The sequence below is a fragment of the Gymnoscopelus braueri genome (genome assembly GCF_963280865.1).
Source record: "Gymnoscopelus braueri genome assembly, chromosome: 21".
Lineage (NCBI taxonomy): Eukaryota > Metazoa > Chordata > Actinopteri > Myctophiformes > Myctophidae > Gymnoscopelus > Gymnoscopelus braueri.
This window is the reverse complement of record NC_137623.1, coordinates 2778382-2803380: the sequence shown is the minus strand read 5'-3', so window position 1 is coordinate 2803380 and position 24999 is coordinate 2778382. Positions and strand designations below refer to the sequence as shown.

At 40.6% G+C, this 24999-nt stretch overlaps 1 protein-coding gene across 1 annotated transcript in view; it reads left to right on the top strand.

The window, feature by feature from the left end:
* Window positions 1-11858: 11858 nt before the first annotated feature.
* Window positions 11859-24999, top strand: part of LOC308077338 (dnaJ homolog subfamily C member 13-like) — a 107424-nt gene continuing 94283 nt past the window's right edge. The window contains 2 exon segments of the mRNA XM_080417985.1: window positions 11859-11918; window positions 22421-22501. Coding sequence (XP_080274111.1) covers window positions 22434-22501 — 68 coding nt within the window. The 5' untranslated portion in view covers window positions 11859-11918; window positions 22421-22433.

Below are 24999 nucleotides of genomic sequence, written 5' to 3'. Positions count from 1 at the left end.
ATCCCTTTAACCTTTAAGTCAGTGGTTTTCAACCTTTTTCATATCAAGGTCCATTATTTATTGGGCATTTGAGCCACGGATCCACCGTTTGATGACATTTAGACTCTCAGACCCAAAACTTAGAATATTTTGTAATCGTTAGATAAGATTTTTGTCAAAATAACAATTCTACTACATTCTCTAATTGTGTAGACTTCCTGTAAATTAAGTCATGCAGATGTTTAACAATAATTGAACTCCTGAGAGTGTAGAATGAAACCAAATGGACCCGTAATGGGTCCATTTGGTTTCATTTTAGGCTCTCAAGAATTAAAGATGTATAGGGGTCCATTTGGTTTCATTTTACGCTCAAGAATTAAAGATGTATAAGGGTCCATTTGGTTACATTTTACGCTCTCAAGAGTTAAAGATGTATAAGGCTCCATTTGGTTACATTTTACGCTCTCAGGAGTTAAAGATGTATAAGGGTCCATTTGGTTACATTTTACGCTCTCAGGAGTTAAAGATGTATAAGGGTCCATTTGGTTACATTTTACACTCTCAGGAGTTAAAGATGTATAAGGGTCCATTTGGTTACATTTTACGCTCTCAGGAGTTAAAGATGTATAAGGGTCCATTTGGTTTCATTTTACGCTTTCAAGAGTTAAAGATGTATAAGGCTCCATTTGGTTACATTTTACGCTCTCAGGAGTTAAAGATGCATAAGGGTCCATTTGGTTTCATTTTACGCTTTCAAGAGTTAAAGATGTATAAGGGTCCATTTGGTTACATTTTACGCTCAAGAATTAAAGATGTATAAGGATCCATTTGGTTACATTTTACGCTCTCAGGAGTTAAAGATGTATAAGGCTCCATTTGGTTACATTTTACACTCTCAACAGTTAAAGATGTATAAGGCTCCATTTGGTTACATTTTACACTCTCAACAGTTAAAGATGTATAAGGCTCCATTTGGTTACATTTTACACTCTCAACAGTTAAAGATGTATAAGGGTCCATTTGGTTACATTTTACACTCAACAGTTAAAGATGTATAAGGCTCCATTTGGTTACATTTTACGCTCTCAGGAGTTAAAGATGTATAAGGGTCCATTTGGTTACATTTTACACTCTCAACAGTTAAAGATGTATAAGGCTCCATTTGGTTACATTTTACACTCTCAACAGTTAAAGATGTATAAGGCTCCATTTGGTTACATTTTACGCTCTCAGGAGTTAAAGATGTATAAGGGTCCATTTGGTTACATTTTACACTCTCAACAGTTAAAGATGTATAAGGCTCCATTTGGTTACATTTTACACTCAACAGTTAAAGATGTATAAGGGTCCATTTGGTTACATTTTACACTCTCAGGAGTTAAAGATGTATAAGGGTCCATTTGGTTTCATTTTACGCTTTCAAGAGTTAAAGATGTATAAGGGTCCATTTGGTTACATTTTACGCTCTCAAGAATTAAAGATGTATAAGGATCCATTTGGTCATTTTACACTCTCAACAGTTAAAGATGTATAAGGCTCCATTTGGTTACATTTTACACTCTCAACAGTTAAAGATGTATAAGGGTCCATTTGGTTACATTTTACGCTCTCAGGAGTTAAAGATGTATAAGGGTCCATTTGGTTTCATTTTACGCTTTCAAGAGTTAAAGATGTATAAGGGTCCATTTGGTTACATTTTACGCTCTCAAGAATTAAAGATGTATAAGGATCCATTTGGTTATATTTTACGCTCTCAGGAGTTAAAGATGTATAAGGCTCCATTTGGTTACATTTTACACTCTCAACAGTTAAAGATGTATAAGGGTCCATTTGGTTTCATTTTACACTCTCAACAGTTAAAGATGTATAAGGGTCCATTTGGTTACATTTTACACTCTCAACAGTTAAAGATGTATAAGGGTCCATTTGGTTACATTTTACGCTCTCAGGAGTTAAAGATGTATAAGGGTCCATTTGGTTTCATTTTACGCTTTCAAGAGTTAAAGATGTATAAGGGTCCATTTGGTTACATTTTACGCTCTCAAGAATTAAAGATGTATAAGGATCCATTTGGTTATATTTTACGCTCTCAGGAGTTAAAGATGTATAAGGCTCCATTTGGTTACATTTTACACTCTCAACAGTTAAAGATGTATAAGGGTCCATTTGGTTTCATTTTACACTCTCAACAGTTAAAGATGTATAAGGCTCCATTTGGTTACATTTTACGCTCTCAACAGTTAAAGATGTATAAGGCTCCATTTGGTTACATTTTACACTCTCAACAGTTAAAGATGTATAAGGGTCCATTTGGTTTCATTTTACACTCTCAACAGTTAGAGATGTATAAGGGTCCATTTGGTTACATTTTACACTCTCAACAGTTAAAGATGTATAAGGGTCCATTTGGTTACATTTTACACTCAACAGTTAAAGATGTATAAGGGTCCATTTGGTTACATTTTACACTCTCAACAGTTAAAGATGTATAAGGGTCCATTTGGTTACATTTTACACTCTCAACAGTTAAAGATGTATAAGGCTCCATTTGGTTACATTTTACGCTCTCAGGAGTTAAAGATGTATAAGGGTCCATTTGGTTACATTTTACGCTCTCAACAGTTAAAGATGTATAAGGGTCCATTTGGTTACATTTTACACTCTCAACAGTTAAAGATGTATAAGGCTCCATTTGGTTACATTTTACACTCAACAGTTAAAGATGTATAAGGGTCCATTTGGTTACATTTTACACTCTCAGGAGTTAAAGATGTATAAGGGTCCATTTTTTTTTCATTTTACACTCAAGAGTTAAAGATGTATAAGGCTCCATTTGGTTACATTTTACGCTCTCAGGAGTTAAAGATGTATAAGGGTCCATTTGGTTACATTTTACACTCTCAGGAGTTAAAGATGTATAAGGGTCCATTTGGTTACATTTTACGCTCTCAGCAGTTAAAGATGTATAAGGGTCCATTTGGTTTCATTTTACGCTTTCAAGAGTTAAAGATGTATAAGGCTCCATTTGGTTACATTTTACGCTCTCAGGAGTTAAAGATGTATAAGGGTCCATTTGGTTTCATTTTACGCTTTCAAGAGTTAAAGATGTATAAGGGTCCATTTGGTCACATTTTACGCTCTCAAGAATTAAAGATGTATAAGGATCCATTTGGTTACATTTTACGCTCTCAGGAGTTAAAGATGTATAAGGGTCCATTTGGTTACATTTTACACTCTCAGGAGTTAAAGATGTATAAGGCTCCATTTGGTTACATTTTACACTCTCAACAGTTAAAGATGTATAAGGCTCCATTTGGTTACATTTTACACTCTCAACAGTTAAAGATGTATAAGGCTCCATTTGGTTACATTTTACACTCTCAACAGTTAAAGATGTATAAGGCTCCATTTGGTTACATTTTACACTCTCAACAGTTAAAGATGTATAAGGGTCCATTTGGTTACATTTTACACTCAACAGTTAAAGATGTATAAGGCTCCATTTGGTTACATTTTACGCTCTCAACAGTTAAAGATGTATAAGGCTCCATTTGGTTACATTTTACGCTCTCAGGAGTTAAAGATGTATAAGGGTCCATTTGGTTACATTTTACACTCAACAGTTAAAGATGTATAAGGCTCCATTTGGTTACATTTTACACTCAACAGTTAAAGATGTATAAGGCTCCATTTGGTTACATTTTACACTCAACAGTTAAAGATGTATAAGGCTCCATTTGGTTACATTTTACACTCAACAGTTAAAGATGTATAAGGGTCCATTTGGTTACCAACTCTCCATCATTTAGCTGGGGACCACCTGGAAACTCCTCAAGGACCACTGGTGGTCCCCGGACCACTGGTTGAGAAGCAGTGCTTTAAGTGTTTCCGTTCATTGAACTAGATGAAGCCTTTCTACACAGACTGTTAGAATAGAAGAACAAAGAAGCTTTGTTCATCTTTAATGTCACTTTATTCACAAGACTATTTATACTGTGTCTTAGAGCAGTGCTGCTCACACTGTTGTACATCATTATCTTAATGTACAACATTGTTTTCTCACTCAACAGTAAACAGACCAACATACAGTATAAGGTATCTGCACATTTATAAAGAGACCATTTAAGGACTTTTAAGACCTTTTTAATATGGATAAAATAAAATAAAAATAAGACCGTTACAGCATCAAAAGTAATCAACAAACTATACTATAAAAAATGCTCAAACATTTGCCAAGTTGTCAAATATGACCTAAGAAAGAGGCAAAACCAATTTAAATAGCAGATACATGCACACAACACATCGCATTTGTGAGGCGTTGTGAGCTTGTAGATCTGCTATTTTATATAGCAGATATATGATCTATGATTATTTTGGAGGTCCCCAGTTCAAATTATGATTATCCTCAGTTCAAATATGATTATTTTGGGGGGTCCTCAGTTCAAACATGATTATTTTGGGGGGTCCTCAGTTCAAACATGATTATTTTGGGGGGTCCTCAGTTCAAACATGATTATTTTGGGGGGTCCTCAGTTCAAATATGATTGTTTTAGGGGGTCCTCAGTTCAAATATGATTGTTTTAGGGGGTCCCCAGTTCAAATATGATTATTTTGGGGGGTCCTCAGTTCAAATATGATTGTTTTAGGGGGTCCCCAGTTCAAATATGATTATTTCGGGCGTCCCCAGTTCAAATATGTTTTTTTCTGGGGGTCCTCAGTTCAAAAATGATTATTTTTGGGGGTCCCCAGTTCAAATATGACTATTTTGGGGGGTCGTGGTCTGACCAGTTTGAGAACCAGTGTCTAAAAAATTACAAAAATATAATATTTCACCAGGAATATCAAATCCATAAAGTAATGATTACATCATAACAAGACAAATGGTACCAAGAAAGTGTATGAATACAAGAGGAGAACAACATATTAATACAGATTATTAACCACTTTAAGCCCCTAACCTCGGTAAAACTATGCCTAACCCTAACCCTAACCGTAGTAAAACTATGCCTAACCCTAAACTATGCCTAACCCTAACCCTAACCGTAGTAAAACTATGTCTAACCCTAAACTATGCCTAACCCTAACCGTAGTAAAACTATGTCTAACCCTAAACTATGCCTAACCCTAACCGTAGTAAAACTATGTCTAACCCTAAACTATGCCTAACCCTAAACTATGCCTAACCCTAACCCTAACCTCAGTAAAACTATGCCTAACCCTAAACTATGCCTAACCCTAAACTATGCCTAACCCTAACCCTAACCTCAGTAAAACTATGCCTAACCCTAAACTATGCCTAACCCTAAACTATGCCTAACCCTAAACTATGCCTAACCCTAACCCTAACCTCAGTAAAACTATGCCTAACCCTAAACTATGCCTAACCCTAACCCTAACCTCAGTAAAACTGTGCCTAACCCTAACCTTAACCTTAATCCTAACCCCCAGAAGATGGCACTAGCGTGTTTATTACACATACTAAAGGTTTGATCTGAAAACTGGAACCAGGTTAAATACAAATGAATGCATTACTGTGTTCCTGTTCAATTCCACGATGCTCAAATTGATTGTTGGAGGCCAAAGAAATAGACTGGCTATAATGTTTGTATCTTTAAGTGGTTGTCAGGGGGGATAAGAAGATCCCAATATGCTTCTATCCGCTTTCAACCAGACTTCTCATCTCAAATGATCTATTGATTGTACCCAGCATGGGAGCTCCTCCAGCAGTTAAACTCATGTGAACCAAATCAAAAAGTTCATGGCAGTTCGTCCGTTAGAGCCTGATCCTCAGCCTTGGCCTGCTTCTCTCTGAAGCCCCAATGGGAGCCACTGTCCAGAGCCTGCAAAAGCAGGATCCTCAAAAAGTCTAGTCTCTCTGTGTGTGTAATTGAGTTACACTAAATGGCAGCACATGGTTGCTTACTGAATCAGATGCTTTGGTGCGTGACCACACTACGCTGCATGGCCCAGACTGATGCTGCTCAGGTTTATTCTGCCGCGTTAAGTCAGACACACACACACACACACACACACACACACACACACACACACACACACACACACACACACACACACACACACACACACACACACACACAGAGGCCAAGATGTTTCCCCTGTACCTTCATTCGCGGTGAGTTGCTCACACTTTGGGCGAGATGCCAGGTGTCTTTGTTATAGCGATGGTCCGAGGGCCGAGAGTAGGCTACACATAATTAGTAAATCCGTTAAGGGGGGGCATTTACAGACCTGCGACCGTTCCGGGAAGATTAACTAGATTTGAGTGTTTACTCTTTGTTGATCTGGTGTATTTCTGGGTTTGTCCTATTAGGCTTTTGATGTGGGAGATAACGAGAAATATCCGTAAAATCTTCATTTATGACTTGATGACAGAATTGAATTGAGTCTAACTTGATGTCTACTTTGTAACTCTTCCTACAACAATTGTTTGATGAACAGTGCATGGTCCTTTGGTTCAGGCTCATGCTATACAGCTGGAATCATACAGTATGCCTTTAAGTATACCTCGAAAAAGCAAGCGCAGAGTTACATTGTTATCGTTTTCTACTCACTGCATTTCTATTTTATAAACCTCTTGTGATTATTTAAGACAAGCGATTGAATGCAAAAATTCACTACAAATAAAAATGCAGTGAGTAGAAAACGATAGCCATGTAAATCAGTACTTGCTTTTCGAGGTACCGCTGGGATTTGAACCCAGGATCTCCTGTTTACGAAACAGGCGCTTTCACCAGCTAAGCCACGGTACCTCTTTAAAAGCCTGATGTTAAAGATAGAATATGAGTTGCTCTGATCAAGTAAATGATTCGTTAAAGTTCATTAGCGCTACATCTTTCAACTTCTTGTAGACTTCAGAATGAGTACCACATTTTTGTGTAGGTGAAGAGTACTTCATCTACAGATTGAAATGATAGAGGTGCATCATAGTTTGCCCAACATTCCCATACCATGAAATGGCAATTCTTTGCACCCAATGTGGGGCTCGAACCCACGACACTGAGATTAAAAGTCTCATGCTCTGCCAACTGAGCTAAACGGACTAATTTCACTTATGAGAGAGCTTCAATTTTGGACCATAAACATATCCTAAAATCTAAGGCTAGGTGATATTAGACAACATGTTTAGGAGTCCAAGAAGCAGCCCTTTTTCTGTTCTCATCATTGTTATTTCTCCACTAAAAGTGATCATGAATTCATGATTTTTTTTTGTCTGGTGGGTTGCAAATTCCACCCGCTATTTCTGTTTATTCCACAGGTCACTCACATTTGTGACCATAAGTTGTTGTTGTTGTTTTTGTAGCTTTGGGAACATGTCTTTTTGTACGTTTATCTACACAGTGTTACCAGATTTTGTGTGTGTGTGCGTGTGCGTGTGCGTGTGCGTGTGCGTGTGCGTGTGTGTGTTGAGTTGTGGCGTGAGCAATGCCAGGCTGTGGCAGAATGCAAGCTCCTCCGATGAAGAGGGGTTGATATGGTGATATATGCTTGTGTCTTCAGTGGTTTTTAAACTGCTTCTTCTGCTCACCAGCTGGCCAAGGTGCAGTGGTGGAAAAAGTACTCAATTGTTTTTACTGGGGTAAAAGTATCAATACTGAAATATAGAAATACTCTGTTACAAGTGAAAGTCCGGAATTCAAAATGTAACAAGAGTAAAAGTACAAAAGTATTGGCATCAACATTTACTTAAAGTACCAAAAGTAGAAAGTACTCATTATGCAGAATGTCCCGTTTCAAGTTTTCAAATGTATGAAACATCTTTTGAAAATAGCAGATCTACGAGCTCACAATGCGTCGCTTCAATCATTTTAGCACTTTTACTTTTGGTATTTTTAGTATATTTTGATGCCAATACTTTTGTACTTTTACTCAAGTAACATTTTGAACAATGGCCTTTTACTTGTAACAGAGTATTTTATTATACTGTGGTATTGGTACTTTTACTTCTGAATAATACTTCTTCCACCACTGTCCAGAAACAACTTGTAAAACAATTGTCACCCAGTCTTGCACCATAGATTCTGGTGGTTCCCGGTTGGCATTGCACCTACTTGTTGTGTTGCCCACATGTCATGTTGTGTTGCACCTACAGTACCTTGTTGTGTTGACCACATGTCATGCAGTGACACAAATAACACAACAATCTTCTGCTGAAATTGGAAACAGTTGGCTGGGTCTTTGATTGATTGAATACTTTATTTAGAAGATTTGCAGAGAAAAAGCACATGGAACTAAGTGCAGTTTACAATACCAGGTCAGCTGGTCTGTCATCCAGTCAGACCATTTCAAGAGTCACTCTTGTTTCCAAACCCAAGAAAAAGTGTCAATTTGAGAAGGAGGGTGTCTTTCTATTAGTCTATAATGTCATTCCTATTCTCTTCTCTTCTGATGTTCCTTCTCATTTGGCTGAAGGGAGGGAGGGTTAATCAGATCTCTGGTCCAAATTGTTCGTCATATTCTGATTGTTGTTGTTTTCTTCTCATTATTACTCATCTCAGTCTTCTGGTTCTGAACCAGAATGTTAGCTTAGTTCCGGGGTTTCTCAAAGTGGGTGCCGTGGGGTGCCGCAGAAAATAATATTTGGAATTTATCAATAGACCTATCACTTCACTTCAGTAGTAAAGAGGACCTGACTATATACTGTGCAATCCTTTTCAATCTACACCAAATCTCCTGGCCAACAACAGCAGATCTACAATCTCCACAACGCAACGTGTCAAGTATAAAGTCGTTTTCAATCTGTCGTAATGGAAACTTACTGTATATTCTCTCGAGTTTTCCTCGTGAGGGGGAAAAGACTTACATATTTACGTGCCATAATGTGACATAAATGTAAAGGCCAGACGACCGCACCAATGCAACTGGTCACAACTCCTTGCAACAAAACTGTTTTAATATAAGGCCAGTCCACACCAATGCAGCTTCTTGCAACTATCATTGGGAGATAATGGTTGCAAGTAGTTGCATTGGTGTGGACTGGCCTTTAGGTGCCTGTAACGTAACACTGTCATCATGGATGAAAAAGTTATTTACAGGGGGTGGCATGATGGATGAAAATTTTATTTACAGGGGGTGACCTGAGACAAAGCAGTTAGAGAACCACTGGCTTAGAATATCATGGTAGTTTACATTAGTTAGTTAGTGAAGCAATGCTGCAGTGTGAGTAAAGTGTCACTAGAGGGCACACTAGTCCATGCGCTGCATAACGGTAATGCATGAAACCCTGTGTAGCCCCCACAGTCAAATTGGCCAGAAGCCGCTTGGTGCAACAGCCCTGCACATCCTCAGCTCTATTGGCATGACTGGTAACACGTCCGACTGACGAGTGGGAGCCACGGGTTCGATCCCTGCTCTGCATGGTTGAAATGGAATAACATTGTACCACAGTCTGACGGACAGTCAGATTAATGCAGGACACAAAGCTTAATAGATCATCATGGGCATCAATGAGCCGGTTATAGCTAGTTGGGGTTAAATTATTATAATTTATTAGTATTATTATTATAATTTTAGTATTAGTATATTTATATTTAGTATATTTACAGTTGCAAATGGTTTTTGCCCAATGATCTAAAACAGGGGTCTTCAAAGTTTTTCAGGCCAAGGACCCCTTAGCTGAGAGAGAGAGATGAAGCAGGGACCCCCCTCCCCCTACACTACTGTATACAATTGTGTTTCATAGATTTCATACTGTAGGACAGTGGTTTTCAACCTTTTTCATGCCAAGGAAGGACCCCTAAATTGATATGTCTGTGGCCGCGGACCCCCATCTGAAAATGTTTTGTGCCAGGGACCCCCAGAAGCAGAGATTTGAGTTAAAAATGTTTGCTTTAAAAAATATATATGTATTCAAACAAATGCACACATTTTCAAGATTTTTCAAAAATAGCAGATCTACAAGCTCATAGCGCGGCACTCGGTGCCGCGCTATGAGCTTGTATATCTGCTATTTTTGAATAGCCAAAGCTAAGTGGTTAAAAATGATTATGACGCTATGTTAACTAATTTCGCTGGGGACCCCCTGGTACCCCCTCAAGGGCCACTGGTGGTCCGCGGACCACTGGTTGAGAACCACTGCTGTAGATAGCTTCATAGACTTGTTTGACAGACACTGTTGGATTCATGTTAAATGTGTATTTTCAGACATTTAACCAGTTAAACAGCAAACTTGACCTTTGGCTCTGTACGTGGTCTGCTCTTTTTTTCCCCTCTACACCAAACCTCTTTGCCGGCGTTGTGAGCTTGTAGATCTACTATGTTTGGCTTAAGTCCTCCTCAGAATAGGGATGCTAGGGTTCAAGTGGTTAATGTAAAAAAAAAAAAAAAAAAAATCCTAGAACACAAAGATTTGGCGACCCCACTGTAGTAACTCTGAGGACCCTCTAGGGGTCCCGGACCCCCTGTTGAAGACCCCTTGATATTCTAAAAGCTCTAAACTGGCATCATCATCATCATCATCATCATCAGACAAAATGACCAAATTGCACAATATTGTATAGGCCGAGAAATGCAGCGCCCCGAGCCGGAGTCGAACCCATGACCCTCGGCTCACCAGTTCAGCCAACAAGAACCCTGCGCCAAAGAGACTAGCTCCCTCAGTAAAGGAGATTGTGTTGGTTTGAGGACGCTACACTCTCCCCTCGGTTCGAATCTAGGGGAGAGTGTAGCGTCCTCAAACCGCCACAACTTCCTCCACTGAAAGAGCCAGCTTCTTTGGGCGCAGGTGGTTGTTGGCTGGACTAATGACCCGTGGGGCGAAGGTTCGATTCCGGCTCGGGGCGCTGCATTTCTCGGCCGTTACAGTGTTGTTGTATGCATGGTGGCTTGAATGTGAATGTGATGCTATTAGTCATCAGGGCCACTTGAGAAGTGCTCCCCCCCCCCCACCTCTCTACAACACACTACACTGACCCCAGGTCAGCCTCTACAGGTTCTATCAATGCAAAAACAATGCGGGCGGGAGGCTAACAACCGCTCCTGGATCAGATATCGCGGTATCCCCGCCCGGTCCATAGAGCCGTGTTTAGTGACTTCTCTCTAAGTGCTCTGCTCACAGAGCCAACATTTACACTGCCGTGCTGCGAGCTTCTCCTCCGTCTTTAGTAAGAAATAAACTAAACCACGTCGCTACTCAGCGAAACAAAGGTTGTTTTGTGTTGTTCAACGTCTATTCTCCAGGGTGGGAAGCCTCTCAGGACCCCACCTTCTCTCTATAATACACTTTATGGGCAGATAATTATATAGTGTCCGCCCAGACGTAAATTATTGTATTTGCTCCTCTGCGCCCCCTACAGATTTAGTCAGTATAAATTACCATTGAGCGGATCTGTAGAGGGCGCAGTGGAGCAGATCAAATAATTCCCGTCTGGCGGACATATTTTATTATCTGCCCATAAAGTGTATTAAACAGAGAAGGTGGGGTACTGAGAGGCCTCCCACCCTGGAGAACAGACTTCAAACAACACAAAACAATCTTTATTTCGGTGAGTAGAAAAATAGTTTTGTTTATTTTGACTAAAGACGGAGGACGAGCAGACCGTTTAGAGAGAACTCACCCAACGGCCCTCTGGGCCAAGAGCTAATCTCGCGGTAACTACCACTTCCTCACTTCCTGACTAAACCAATCAGCTGACAGACTCATGACAGCAGCGGGGCCCTGCGCATGCGCCCTAGCCCCCCCCCCCTGCCGTCCTATGCTAGCTGTAGCAGCTCAGTGAGAGAACAGCAACATGATGGCAGCGTCCTGCTCTGTGTCAGCCTGCTAGATCTATAGATCTATAGATCTATCTGCTCCTCCAGCACCCATCACAGCTCACCCAGGAGGAGGAGGAGGAGGAGGAGGAGGAGGAGGGTGGGGGGGCAGAGAGAGAGAGGGACCCGGACCCCCACAGCAACACAGACAGCAGGATCTCCTTCCTCAGGTAACAGACAGACAGACAGAGATCTCTCCTCCGTGTTGGAGATCCACTGGATTCACATGGATCCGTTACCACAGATATTATAACGGACTGATGGCTGATTGGCTGGCTGGCTGCTTCCTGGCTGCTACTGCTAGTAGCTGCTAGCCTCAGCACCCCCCCCCCCCCCCCCCAGTGAGGGGGGGAGGGAGGGGGGGGGGGGGGTGACGTTATGCGTGTGTGTGAGCAGAGACCCTTGGTGGGGAAGGGTCTCTGTGATGATGATGATGATGATGATGCTAGTAGCTGTGTGTGTGTGTGTGTGTGTGTGTGTGTGTGTGTGTGTGTGTGTGTGTGTGTGTGTGTGTGTGTGTGTGTGTGTGTGTGTGTGTGTGTGTGTGTGTGTGTGTGTGTGTGTGTGAGTGTGTGAGAGAGAGAGAGCAGAGACCCTTCAGTCAGGGTGGGGAAGGGTCTCTGTGATGATGATGATGATGATGATGATGATGATGATGCTAGTAGCTGCTAGCCTGGTGACTGACACACACACACACACACACACACACACACACACACACACACACACACACACACACATTTAATCATTTATTTATGTCCACATAACACACACAGACAGACAGACACACACACACACACACACACACACACACACACACACACACACACAGAGGGGGGGGCTGACTGTGTGTGTGTGTGTGTGTGTGTGTGTGTGTGTGTGTGTGTGTGTGTGTGTGTGTGTGTGTGTGTGTGTGTGTGTGTGAGATCAGAGAGTCTTAAATCAGGGTGGGGGCCTGACTGGAGGGTCTCTGTGTGATGATGATGATGATGATGATGCAGATGCTGCTAGGTGGGCAGCAGCAGCAGCACATCTGGAGCCTGTGTGGAACCATAGAGTTAAGCCTGGAGCCCATGATGTTGTTTATAGTGTGTTGAGGGGCCTGAGGGCCACACTGACAGACCGCTCACATCACGTCACATGTCACATGGCAGCATTAACACAGTGGGTCACATCAAAGTGTGTGCAAACACACATTATTAGCATAATTAATAACTGTTGGACTGCAGCTTGTGATGAAGGGTTGTGTCATGCTGCTGCTTCTCTGACCGTTATCTGAAGTCACGTGATGCAGAGAGAGAGCAGAGCTTCTGCTCTGTGGTGTGTGTGTGTGTGTGTGTGTGTGCGTGTGGTGTGTGTGTGCGTGTGTGGTCACATGATCCTTAGAACTCTGGAGTTGAACCTTGCTTTGCTGGCAGGATATATATTCTGTACATTTAGGTTTGTCAACGTAAACGCAATCAGTGGTGGGGAAAGTTTATCAGATATTCTACCATTTTAAGTAGAAGTAGCAATACCACAGTGTAGAAAAGTAAAAGGCCTGTGTTCAAAATGTTTACTTGACAAATATATACAAACGTATTGGCATCAAAATGTACTTAAAGTACCAAAAGTAAAAGTACTAAAATGTTTGAAAATAGCAGATCTACAAGCTCACAACGCGTCGCGGTGCGACGCGTTGTGAGCTTGTAGATCTGCTATTTTCAAATAGCCTATGTATAAAATGGGGCTAAAGTGGTTAATGTATATTCCATAATATAATAATTAATATCTGCAAAGTAAAACAAAGCTTTCAAATAATTGTAGTGGAGTAAAAATACAATGTTTGCCTCTGAGATGTAACGGAGTAGAGGTATTGAAAATTGGAAATACTCCAGTAAAGTAAAAAAGTCTCAAAATGGTACTTAAGTACAGCACTTGAGTACATGTACTTAGTTACTTTACACCACTGAGACTTAGGTTTGTCAACGTAAACAGAATCAAACTTTATTGTCACGTCACATTACAGTAACATGGCTAGGTGAACGTCTTCATTGTGCAGGCCCGTCAATGCAGTTAAAAGATAGATGGAGAATTAATGTGAGCATAGATGTAGAATCGAGTGCATAAACAAGTGGCTAAATGTGCATAATAATAAACAACCTCTGTGTCAATGTAGCCGTTTGGACGAGGATTCACTTTCTTAAAGGTTTAATGACATTCACTTTTACACCACATTCAAAGTCTTTGTCCTGGTCCTTCAAAAGTGTACAAAAAGTTTTAAGTGAAAATTCCATTCCAGTGATCCATGGCAGGTGTTTTTCTCTCACATTTCTAAAGCCTTTTCAACTGCAATGAAAAAAGAAATCTTTGCCTGCGGGTGTCGCTGGTGAGGGATTTTGCCTGTCAATCATCGCCTCTGCTCCGCCCCCCTCAAAGGAAAGGATAGGGGAGGGGAGGGGCGAGGAGGAGAGTGGGCGGGATTAATCGACTGTGACCTCACTGTCGAAGGGCCAAGCTCAGATTACTTTTCAGCCTAATTATTCAGAAAACCCCAGACCACAGAAAATCCACTGAATGTTCTAAGTTCAGGTTTTTTGGGTGTAATTGAGGTCATAAAACCCCAAATAAAACATTGAAAATAAAAAAAGTGAAAATGAATGTCATGATACCTTTAATGATATTATTGTTTTAAAAGAGGATACAGCCGCATGTATAATGTGCCATTGGTTCCAAAATGGGGGTTCCCCAAATATTGTGCGGGGTCCGGTCCCCAGATGATTATCTTAATCATGTGCAACATTGTTTTCTCGCTCAACAGTAAACAAACCAACATACAGTATAAGTGAATACAGGCTATCTGTACATTACAATTTAATGACCTTTAAGAGCTTTTTAATACCAAATTGTCAAATATTATGTAAGAAATAGGCAAACGTGAAAATAGCTGATCTACAAGCTCACAACGCCTCGCAGTGCGAGGCGTTGTGAGCTTGTAGATCAGCTATTTGTACAATATGTATCTGTGGAACTGAGTCAAACTAAATGTAATGCCTCAACTCCTACAAGTCCCAAGTGCTTGTCAGGTTGGGGGGTCCCCAGTTCAAATATGATTATTTTGGGGGGTCCCCAGTTCAAATATGATTATTTTGAGGGGTCCCCAGTTCAAATATGATTATGTTCGGGGGTCCCCAGTTCAAATATGATTATGTTCGGGGGTCCCCAGTTCAAATATGATTATTTTGAGGGGTCCCCAGTTCAAATATGATTATTTTGGGGGGTCCCCAGTTCAAATATGATTATTTTGGGGGGTCCCCAGTTTAAATATGATTATTTTGGGGGGGTCCCCAGTTCAAATATGATGATTTTGGGGGATCCCCAGTTCACATATGATCATTTTGGGGGGTCGCTGCCTGAACCCTTGTCCTATGCCATGGTTTATTCAGCTAAAGGGGTCCATAGCTGAGCGGGACGGGTAGAGACTAGAGACTAGGCTGTCTGGGAAACAGAAGGTTCCATGAGCAACACAACTACGCTGCTCCCCGACCCCCTAGTCCTCTTGTCCTAACAGAGCTCACTGCTCCTCATGATTAGGATGGATAAATTCAGAGGACACTTCATGTCATCATCATGATGACTCATAATAACGTTTTACAATGATGATGACACAAAGCTACAACCTGTCTCCACTCGTCACAGTGATTGATGGGACGCAAAAAAAACGCCACTCAAAAAAGTGTCATAGCCTACCACCAGCCTGAGTCACCTTACCTTTACAGCTTAGGTTGTACTCTTTATTTGTCAAGTGGGTGGTGCACCGAGTGCTGCGGTATGAGCTTGTAGATTTTTCTTTTTGTTGCAAATCTTTGAATATATATATATATTTTTTTAAGTGAACATTTGTAACTCAAATCTTTGCTTCATGCGGGGGGGGGGGGGGGGGGGGGTCCCTGGAACAAAACATTTTGAGAGGGGGCCAAATAAAATACATATCTAAAAATGTTTTTAAAAAAAAAATCTTTTTTTGTCATGTCAAGGACCACCCAAAATGATATGTATTTGGCTGTGGACCCCCATCTCAAAATATGTTGTTCCAGGGACCCCCAGAAGGATGTTCGCTTTAAAACACACACACACACACACACGCACATGCACACGCACACACACATACTGTATGTATATATAGATAGATAGATACATAGATATTTCTTTTTTTCTCCAAAGATTTGCACCAATTTTCACGATAAAAAACAAAATCAGATCTACAAGCTCGTAGCGCGGCACTACGGGTGGGCCACTTGAAGGTCTGCTACAGTCCTCTTGGTAGTGCTGTCTGTCTGTCTGAATAGCAGCGGTTGGCAGACACAGCGTAGGACTGTGTGATCTCTGTGTGTCACAGTTTCTCTTTATAAAACACATCTCTGACCAGTTTGTGTCACAGCTTCTCTTTATAAAACACATCTCTGACCAGTTTGTGAAAAGTTGCACCAGACTTTGTCTGACACTGAGTTCTGTTGTGTTGATGTCAATCATGTCAGCTGTGTTTGGGTCTGTTTAGCTTCAGGCCAGGTTTCCTTTATATCTGGCCTTATGGTATATATTCCCATACTACGCTCTCTCTCTCTCTCTCTCGCTCTCGCTCTCTCTCTCTTGCTCTCTCTCCTCTCTCTTGCTCTCTCTCCTCTCTCTCTCCCCTCTCTCTCTCTCTCTCTCTCTCTCTCTCTCTCTCTCTCTCCCTCTCTACATTTTTAATACCTAAAACAAAAAACGAAATATAAGAAAAATACCATTACTGCAACAAAAGTAATCAACAAACTATACCTATACATTGGCCAAATTGTCAAATAATATAAGAAGAGGCAAAAATTGTCACAATAGCAGATCTACGCGAGGCGTTGTGAGCTTGTAGATCGGCTATTTACAAAATATTTATCTGTGGAACGGAGTAAAAAGAAATGAGGGGGGGGGGGTCTCCAGTTCAAATATTATTATCTTGTTTTTTTTTGTCCTGAAAAGGTTGAGAGCCACATGCTGTAACTGATGGCTCATGGCCGGCACTATTGCTATTGATCTGCATGCGCACAGAAAGAGAGAGCCAGCGGGGGGGGGGGGGGGGGACGACAATCATATGACCACCAAGGTCCTGGAGTCTGCCCTGGTCTTATTTTTACACCAGCATCACAGACACTAACAGAATTAAAGCAAACTGAAGAGCACGTGGTCTGGTGTCCTCCATGCCATGCCAGCTGCCAACATCTCCTATTGTGCATTCTCCAGCCTCCAGGTCCCCCCCCTAGCCCACTCCAGCCCCCCCCCCCACAGCCCCACTCCAGCCCCCCCCCCACAGCCCCACTCCAGCGTTAGGATTGATTCATTATATAGCAGCTCTTATGAAAGCTTGTGTGTTTGTGTCTTGATGCAATAACGTTGCATCCAGAGTGTTTTCTAGCTTTGTTTGTTTATCCAGCGCAGAGACATCTCACAGCAGAGGATTAATCCATTACGACCGGGAAGGCATCTGTGTCACTTTAGGGTTTATTTGGGCTATTCAGAAAAATAGCAGATATACAAGCTCATAGCGCGGCACCGAGTGCCGCGCTATGAGCTTGTAGATCTGCCATTTTTTTTTTAAATCATGAAAAAGTTAGCAAATTTTTTAATATACATATTTTTTTAAAGCGAACATTTGTAACTCAAATCTTTGCTTCTGGGGGGAGGGGGGTCCCTGGATCAAAATATTTGACAAATGTTTGCTTTAAAAAAAATAAAAAATGCAAAGATTTGCAAACATTTTGACGATGTTTAAAAAAAATAGCAGATCTACAAGCTCTTGTATATCTGCTATTTTTGAATGGCCCAAAGACATCTTAAAATGACACCGATGCGTTCCACTCCCCGGGCTTAATGGTTTAATGAGACACCACGACTTTCTAATATCTTCCAGTTCCTCCAGCCAGTGAGTGGAGGAGGTGTGACACCCGCCCGCGTCCCGTCCCGTTAGCAACACTGTTGGAATTATCCTTTTATTGCACATGTACCACCCTCACCCTCTCACGTTCCCCTCCTTTTGATGAACGGAGGGTTCCATCACCTGGACTTATTCTGCTGCTCTCTGTATCATTTTCACGCCGAAATGGAGAGGAAGGAAAACTGGAGTCAGTTGTTTCCAGGATCCTGGCAGAACGCTGACTCAGGTTCCTCCCCGTGTCACAGTCCAGCCGCCAGCAGCAGAGAGAGGTGCTTTTTTTTTTACTGCTTCTCGGGACAAGAGAGAGCAATACTGTGTGCAGTAGGGCTGCAGGAGAAAATCGATTGGAATACGAATCGCGATTCTCATGTTGAACGATTCAGAATTGATTCTCATGTTGAACGATTCAGAATTGATTCTCATGTTGAAACGATTCAGAATCGATTCTCATGTTGAAACGATTCAGAATTGATTCTCATGTTGAAACGATTCAGAATTGATTCTCATGTTGAAACGATTCAGAATTGATTCTCATGTTGAAACGATTCAGAATCGATTCTCATGTTGAAACGATTCAGAATTGATTCTCATGTTGAAACGATTCAGAATCGATTCTCATGTTGAAACGATTCAGAATTGATTCTCATGTTGAAACGATTCAGAATCGATTCTCATGTTGAAACGATTCAGAATTGATTCTCATGTTGAACGATTCAGAATCGATTCTCATGTTGAACGATTCAGAATCGATTCTCATGTTGAACGATTCAGAATTGATTCTCATGTTGAACGATTCAGAATCGATTCTCATGTTGAAACGATTCAGAATCGATTCTCATGTTGAAACGATTCAGAATTGATTCTCATGTTGAAACGATTCAGAATCGATTCTCATGTTGAACGATTCAGAATTGATTCTCATGTTGAACGATTCAGAATTGATTCTCATGTTGAACGATTCAGAATCGATTCTCATGTTGAACGATTCAGAATTGATTCTCATGTTGAACGATTCAGAATCGATTCTCATGTTGAAACGATTCAGAATCGATTCTCATGTTGAAACGATTCAGAATCGATTCTCATGTTGAAACGATTCAGAATTGATTCTCATGTTGAAACGATTCAGAATTGATTCTCATGTTGAAACGATTCAGAATTGATTCTCATGTTGAACGATTCAGAATCGATTCTCATGTTGAAACGATTCAGAATCGATTCTCATGTTGAAACGATTCAGAATCGATTCTCATGTTGAACGATTCAGAATTGATTCTCATGTTGAACGATTCAGAATCGATTCTCATGTTGAAACGATTCAGAATTGATTCTCATGTTGAACGATTCAGAATCGATTCTCATGTTGAACGATTCAGAATCGATTCTCATGTTGAACGATTCAGAATTGATTCTCATGTTGAACGATTCAGAATCGATTCTCATGTTGAAACGATTCAGAATCGATTCTCATGTTGAAACGATTCAGAATTGATTCTCATGTTGAAACGATTCAGAATCGATTCTCATGTTGAAACGATTCAGAATTGATTCTCATGTTGAAACGATTCAGAATCGATTCTCATGTTGAACGATTCAGAATTGATTCTCATGTTGAACGATTCAGAATTGATTCTCATGTTGAAACGATTCAGAATCGATTCTCATGTTGAAACGATTCAGAATTGATTCTCATGTTGAACGATTCAGAATTGATTCTCATGTTGAACGATTCAGAATCGATTCTCATGTTGAACGATTCAGAATTGATTCTCATGTTGAACGATTCAGAATCGATTCTCATGTTGAAACGATTCAGAATCGATTCTCATGTTGAAACGATTCAGAATCGATTCTCATGTTGAAACGATTCAGAATTGATTCTCATGTTGAAACGATTCAGAATCGATTCTCATGTTGAACGATTCAGAATTGATTCTCATGTTGAACGATTCAGAATTGATTCTCATGTTGAACGATTCAGAATCGATTCTCATGTTGAAACGATTCAGAATCGATTCTCATGTTGAAACGATTCAGAATCGATTCTCATGTTGAAACGATTCAGAATCGATTCTCATGTTCCAAAAATATTTTTAATTTAATTTAATTTTTTCATAATTTCTTTTACATTTTATATACGGTAGTACCTTTATTAGAAGGATAACCCCTTGAGGTGTGTCATCTCGTTTTCGAGAGGGTCCTTCTCTTTTATTTTTTATTAACAAGAAATCCAGTATTTTTGTATAATGACATTTTTGAGAAGTGGCAAGTTCTGGTCTGAGTCAAAAAAATTGATTTTGAATCGGAATTTTTTTTTTAATCGAGAATCGTTTGTTTTGAAAAAAATCTGAATCGGAAGGGAATGGAAGGGAATTGACAGCCCTAGTGTGGAGGAGGACTCTCTCTGGCCCTCTTCTCACTGACATGCTCTGTGCTGCTATGCTGCAGCTGTCTTTATATACGCCTGTAGTTTGAATGTGTCTCTGTGGCTTTGTGCCTGTGGTTGGGTTTGAAAAGGGTTTCGTTTTGCTGCAAAGACTTGCTGTTGCAATTGTAATGCATGTCCTCCTGCACTGATGATGCAATCCAAACATGTGTCCTGTATAGCAGTTGGGTGGCTTTGTGAACTGTGTTTGTCTTTTTATTATCATCCGGGTGGTGTATATGTATATGTATATGTATATGTATATGTATATGTATATGTATATGTATATGTATATGTATATGTATATGTATATGCAGGTTTTCAAAGCAAACATTTTGGACATCGAGAGAAATGGGATCCCAGTTAATCTGTTGTCCAGGTCTGAGAAGCTGGATAGATAAATGATCTGGAATTTAAATCCACCAAGGCATAGAACTCAACTAACCCTGTTTTCTTTTTTTTATATATATATAAATATAAAAAAACGTCCGATAGACTACATTATCCTTTACAACATGTAAAGTTCACTGCAGTTCCTTTTACTTCCTCTCTTGTTTGGCTGAGGAGGTTGCATCGCCGAATGTTCCGTGACACCTTAAGTTGTGGCACCTCCAAGTTCTTCTCCCTGCTGGGTCTGCCTGGGGAGGTGCAGAGAGACAGAGACAGAGACATCTCAGAGACATGGATGTAGGAATGGAGTGGAGATGTTTAATTCATTCAAGACCGGGAACGCATCTGTGTCATTTTAAGATTTATTTGGCTATTCAAAAATAGCAGATCTACAAGCTCATAGATAGCGCATAGCTCGTGAGCTTGAGCTCATGAGCTATGCTTGTAGATCTGCTATTTTTGAAAAAGAATCGTGAAAATGTGTGCAAATCTTTGAATGTATATATATATACATTTTGAACTCAAATCTTTGCTTCTGGTGGTCCCTGGAACAAAATATCATATCATTGTGGGGGTCCTTGACATGAAAACAATTTGAGAACCACTGATATTATAGCAATATAAGTTAAGAAAAAAAAAAAAAAAGGATTTAGAAGACATTTGTAGAATCCCCCAGAAGCAAAGATTTGAGTTACAAAATAAAAAAAACATATATATTCAAAGATTTGCACAAATGTTCATGATTCCCCCCCACAAAATAGCAGATCTACAAGCTCGTAGCGTGAGCTATGAGCTTGTAGATCTTGTAGATCTGCTGTCTAAAATGACACAGCTATGCGGATTGAATGGATTCATATGGGTGTTTGGTACCAGGCATACCCCCCCCCCCCACACACACACCTGCAGGATGTTGCATATGATACGGTAGCTTAACTGACGCCTCCCGTTTGCTCAGAGCTGCTGGTGGTGACAGAGAGTGGAGGTGTGTGTGTGTGTGTGTGTGTGCGCGTGTGCGCGCCGAGGACTCTCCCTCTCAGCTGACTATAGCGTCTGTGTGTGACAGGAACATTGTAAAATGTTGTGCGCATGTGTGAAGTGTGCTTGTGCGCATGGCAGCAGTGTTTTGGAATGTGTGTGTGTGTGTTACCTAATCTTTGATTAGCTTGTAATTCAAAGTTCAAAGGTCCAGTCTAGGCTAAGGTTTGTTGCTCGCATCACATGATGATACTCTTGCCCCCCCCCTCCCCCCTGTTTACTGTCCTCTTCCTCTGTAATTAAATGAGTGTTTCAGCAACAACGCATAAATGTAATTGGCCCCCATGATCTGTTTGTGTGCCTTTTGAAACTTTTATGCAGTTGTGTAAAGTAACTAAGTACATTTACTCAAGTACTGTACTTAAATAATTTTTTTAGGTATGTTTTTGCTATACAGGAGTGTTTCCCATTTCAGTACTTTTACTTCTACTCCACTGCATCGCAGAGGCAAATATTGTACTTTTACTATTACAGCTTTAGTTACTAGTTACTTTGTAGATTTTGATTATTATTGTAATAATAATCAAAATCTACAAAGTAACTTATTATTATTAAAAAGATTTTGTACACATTTTATAAATTTCAAAACTTTTGAAATGGGACCTTCTGCATAATGAGTACTTTTACCTTTGGTACTTTTAAGTACATTTTTATACCAATACTTTTTTACTTTCACTCAAGTAAATTTGGAATTCCGGACTTTTACCAACAGAGTATTTCTACATTGCAGTATTGATACTTTTACTTAAGTACAACATTTGAGTACTTTTTCCACCACTGCTTTATATTTTCTGTTGAGTTTGTATAATAGTTGTTTGTGCCTCTCCCTGATCTAACACCCCCCCCCCTCCCCTCCCCCCCCTCTTGTGTTGCAGGTCCTGTGAGAAGATGAATGTCATCAAAGAGAATAAAGACTTGGCCTGTTTCTACACCACCAAGCACTCCTGGAGGGGAAAGTAAGAGCAACATGTTCCTTCTCCACATTCATTCATGTTGACGTTTCATGCACGTTTTACGTGGCATTTATACTTTTGGCTATTCCAAGATAGCAGATCTACAAGGCCATAGCGCGGCACCGAGTGCACAGATTTGTTTTAAGCGAACATTTTATAACTCAACTCTTTGCTTCTGGGGTGGTCCCTGAGACAAACATATTTTGAGATCGGGGTCCGCAGCAAAATAGATATGATTTAGATATAGATTATGATTTGTAGAATCCCCCACAAGCAAAGATTTGAGTTACAAATGTTCGCTTTAAAAAATAATATATATTCAAAAGATTTTCACAAATCATCATGATTTAAAATAAATATCAGATCTACAGATTTACGTCCGCTTCTACCTAGACCAGTAACACACACACACACACACACACACACACACACACACACACACACACACACACACACACACACACACACACACACACACACACACACACACACTTATGAACATTTATCGCCCCGCTAGCGTCAGGGCTCTAATTGCCGATATCAGTCCATCTGTCCGTTCTTCTCTCAGTCCAACACTTTGGTTCCCAAACAACATATCTTGAGATCTACTGGCTGGATTGCCATGAGGTTTGTTTGTGCACCTTCCATGCTCCCTGGGGGATAGACTAAATGTTAGAGAGGGATCTAGTGGAGAAGAGATCCAGTAGAACTAAGACCAGTGGAGGAGAGATCCAGTAGAACTAAGACCAGTGGAGGAGAGATCCAGTAGAACTAAGACTAGTGGAGAAGAGATCCAGTAGAACTAAGACTAGTGGAGGAGAGATCCAGTAGAACTAAGACTAGTGGAGAAGAGATCCAGTAGAACTAAGACTAGAGGAGAAGAGATCCAGTAGAACTAAGACTAGTGGAGAAGAGATCCAGTAGAACTAAGACTAGAGGAGAAGAGATCCAGTAGAACTAAGACTAGTGGAGAGGAGATCCAGTAGAACTAAAAGACAAAAGTCATTTTTATGTTTTGTTGCGCTCGGGTGTTGCGCTCTGAAAATAGCAGATCTACAAGCTCACAACGTGTCGCAGCGCGGCGCGTTGTGAGCTTGCTATTTTCAGCATGCAACCAAGTGTAAAGTCAGCCATTACGACGCCATCAAGGCACCGCCAACATACATTTTACTCGACTAAATCAACTGTAGATTAAATCAACTGTCGACTAAAATCTTATGATGTTTACGTCCGCTTCTACCTAGACCAGTAACACACACACACACACACACACACACACACACACACACACACACACACACACACACACACACACACACACACACACACACACTTATGAACATTTATCGCCCCGCTAGCGTCAGGGCTCTAATTGCCGATATCAGTCCATCTGTCCGTTCTTCTCTCAGTCCAACACTTTGGTTCCCAAACAACATATCTTGAGATCTACTGGCTGGATTGCCATGAGGTTTGTTTGTGCACCTTCCATGCTCCCTGGGGGATAGACTAAATGTTAGAGAGGGATCTAGTGGAGAAGAGATCCAGTAGAACTAAGACCAGTGGAGGAGAGATCCAGTAGAACTAAGACCAGTGGAGGAGAGATCCAGTAGAACTAAGACTAGTGGAGAAGAGATCCAGTAGAACTAAGACTAGTGGAGGAGAGATCCAGTAGAACTAAGACTAGTGGAGAAGAGATCCAGTAGAACTAAGACTAGAGGAGAAGAGATCCAGTAGAACTAAGACTAGTGGAGAAGAGATCCAGTAGAACTAAGACTAGAGGAGAAGAGATCCAGTAGAACTAAGACTAGTGGAGAGGAGATCCAGTAGAACTAAAAGACAAAAGTCATTTTTATGTTTTGTTGCGCTCGGGTGTTGCGCTCTGAAAATAGCAGATCTACAAGCTCACAACGTGTCGCAGCGCGGCGCGTTGTGAGCTTGCTATTTTCAGCATGCAACCAAGTGTAAAGTCAGCCATTACGACGCCATCAAGGCACCGCCAACATACATTTTACTCGACTAAATCAACTGTAGATTAAATCAACTGTCGACTAAAATCTTATGATGTTTAGTCAACTAAAACTAGTCTAAAACTAAACCATTTCAGATGACTAAAATGGAAAAACTAAATCCAAATGTGCTGTCAAAATCAACACTAGTCACTATCAGCTCTAACATGACCACTGATAGTTTACTATGTCAGCTCTCTGTGCCATACTAGAACATCTGGGTTTCTATACTACTACAGCAACCCAGCAGGTCCAAAATGAGTCCCTCATTAGATTGTTTGATGGAAAAGCAGTGCTGCTAGTGGTCCCAGGAGTTAAGAACATCCTGTTTATAGTAGATATCAGTGGTGGAAAGTAACTAAGTACATGTACTCAAGTACTGTACTTAAGTACAATTTTCAGGTATTTCTTTACTTTACTGGAGTATTTCCAATTTTCTGTACTTTCACTTCTACTCCACTACATCTCGGAGACAAATATTGTACTTTTACTCCA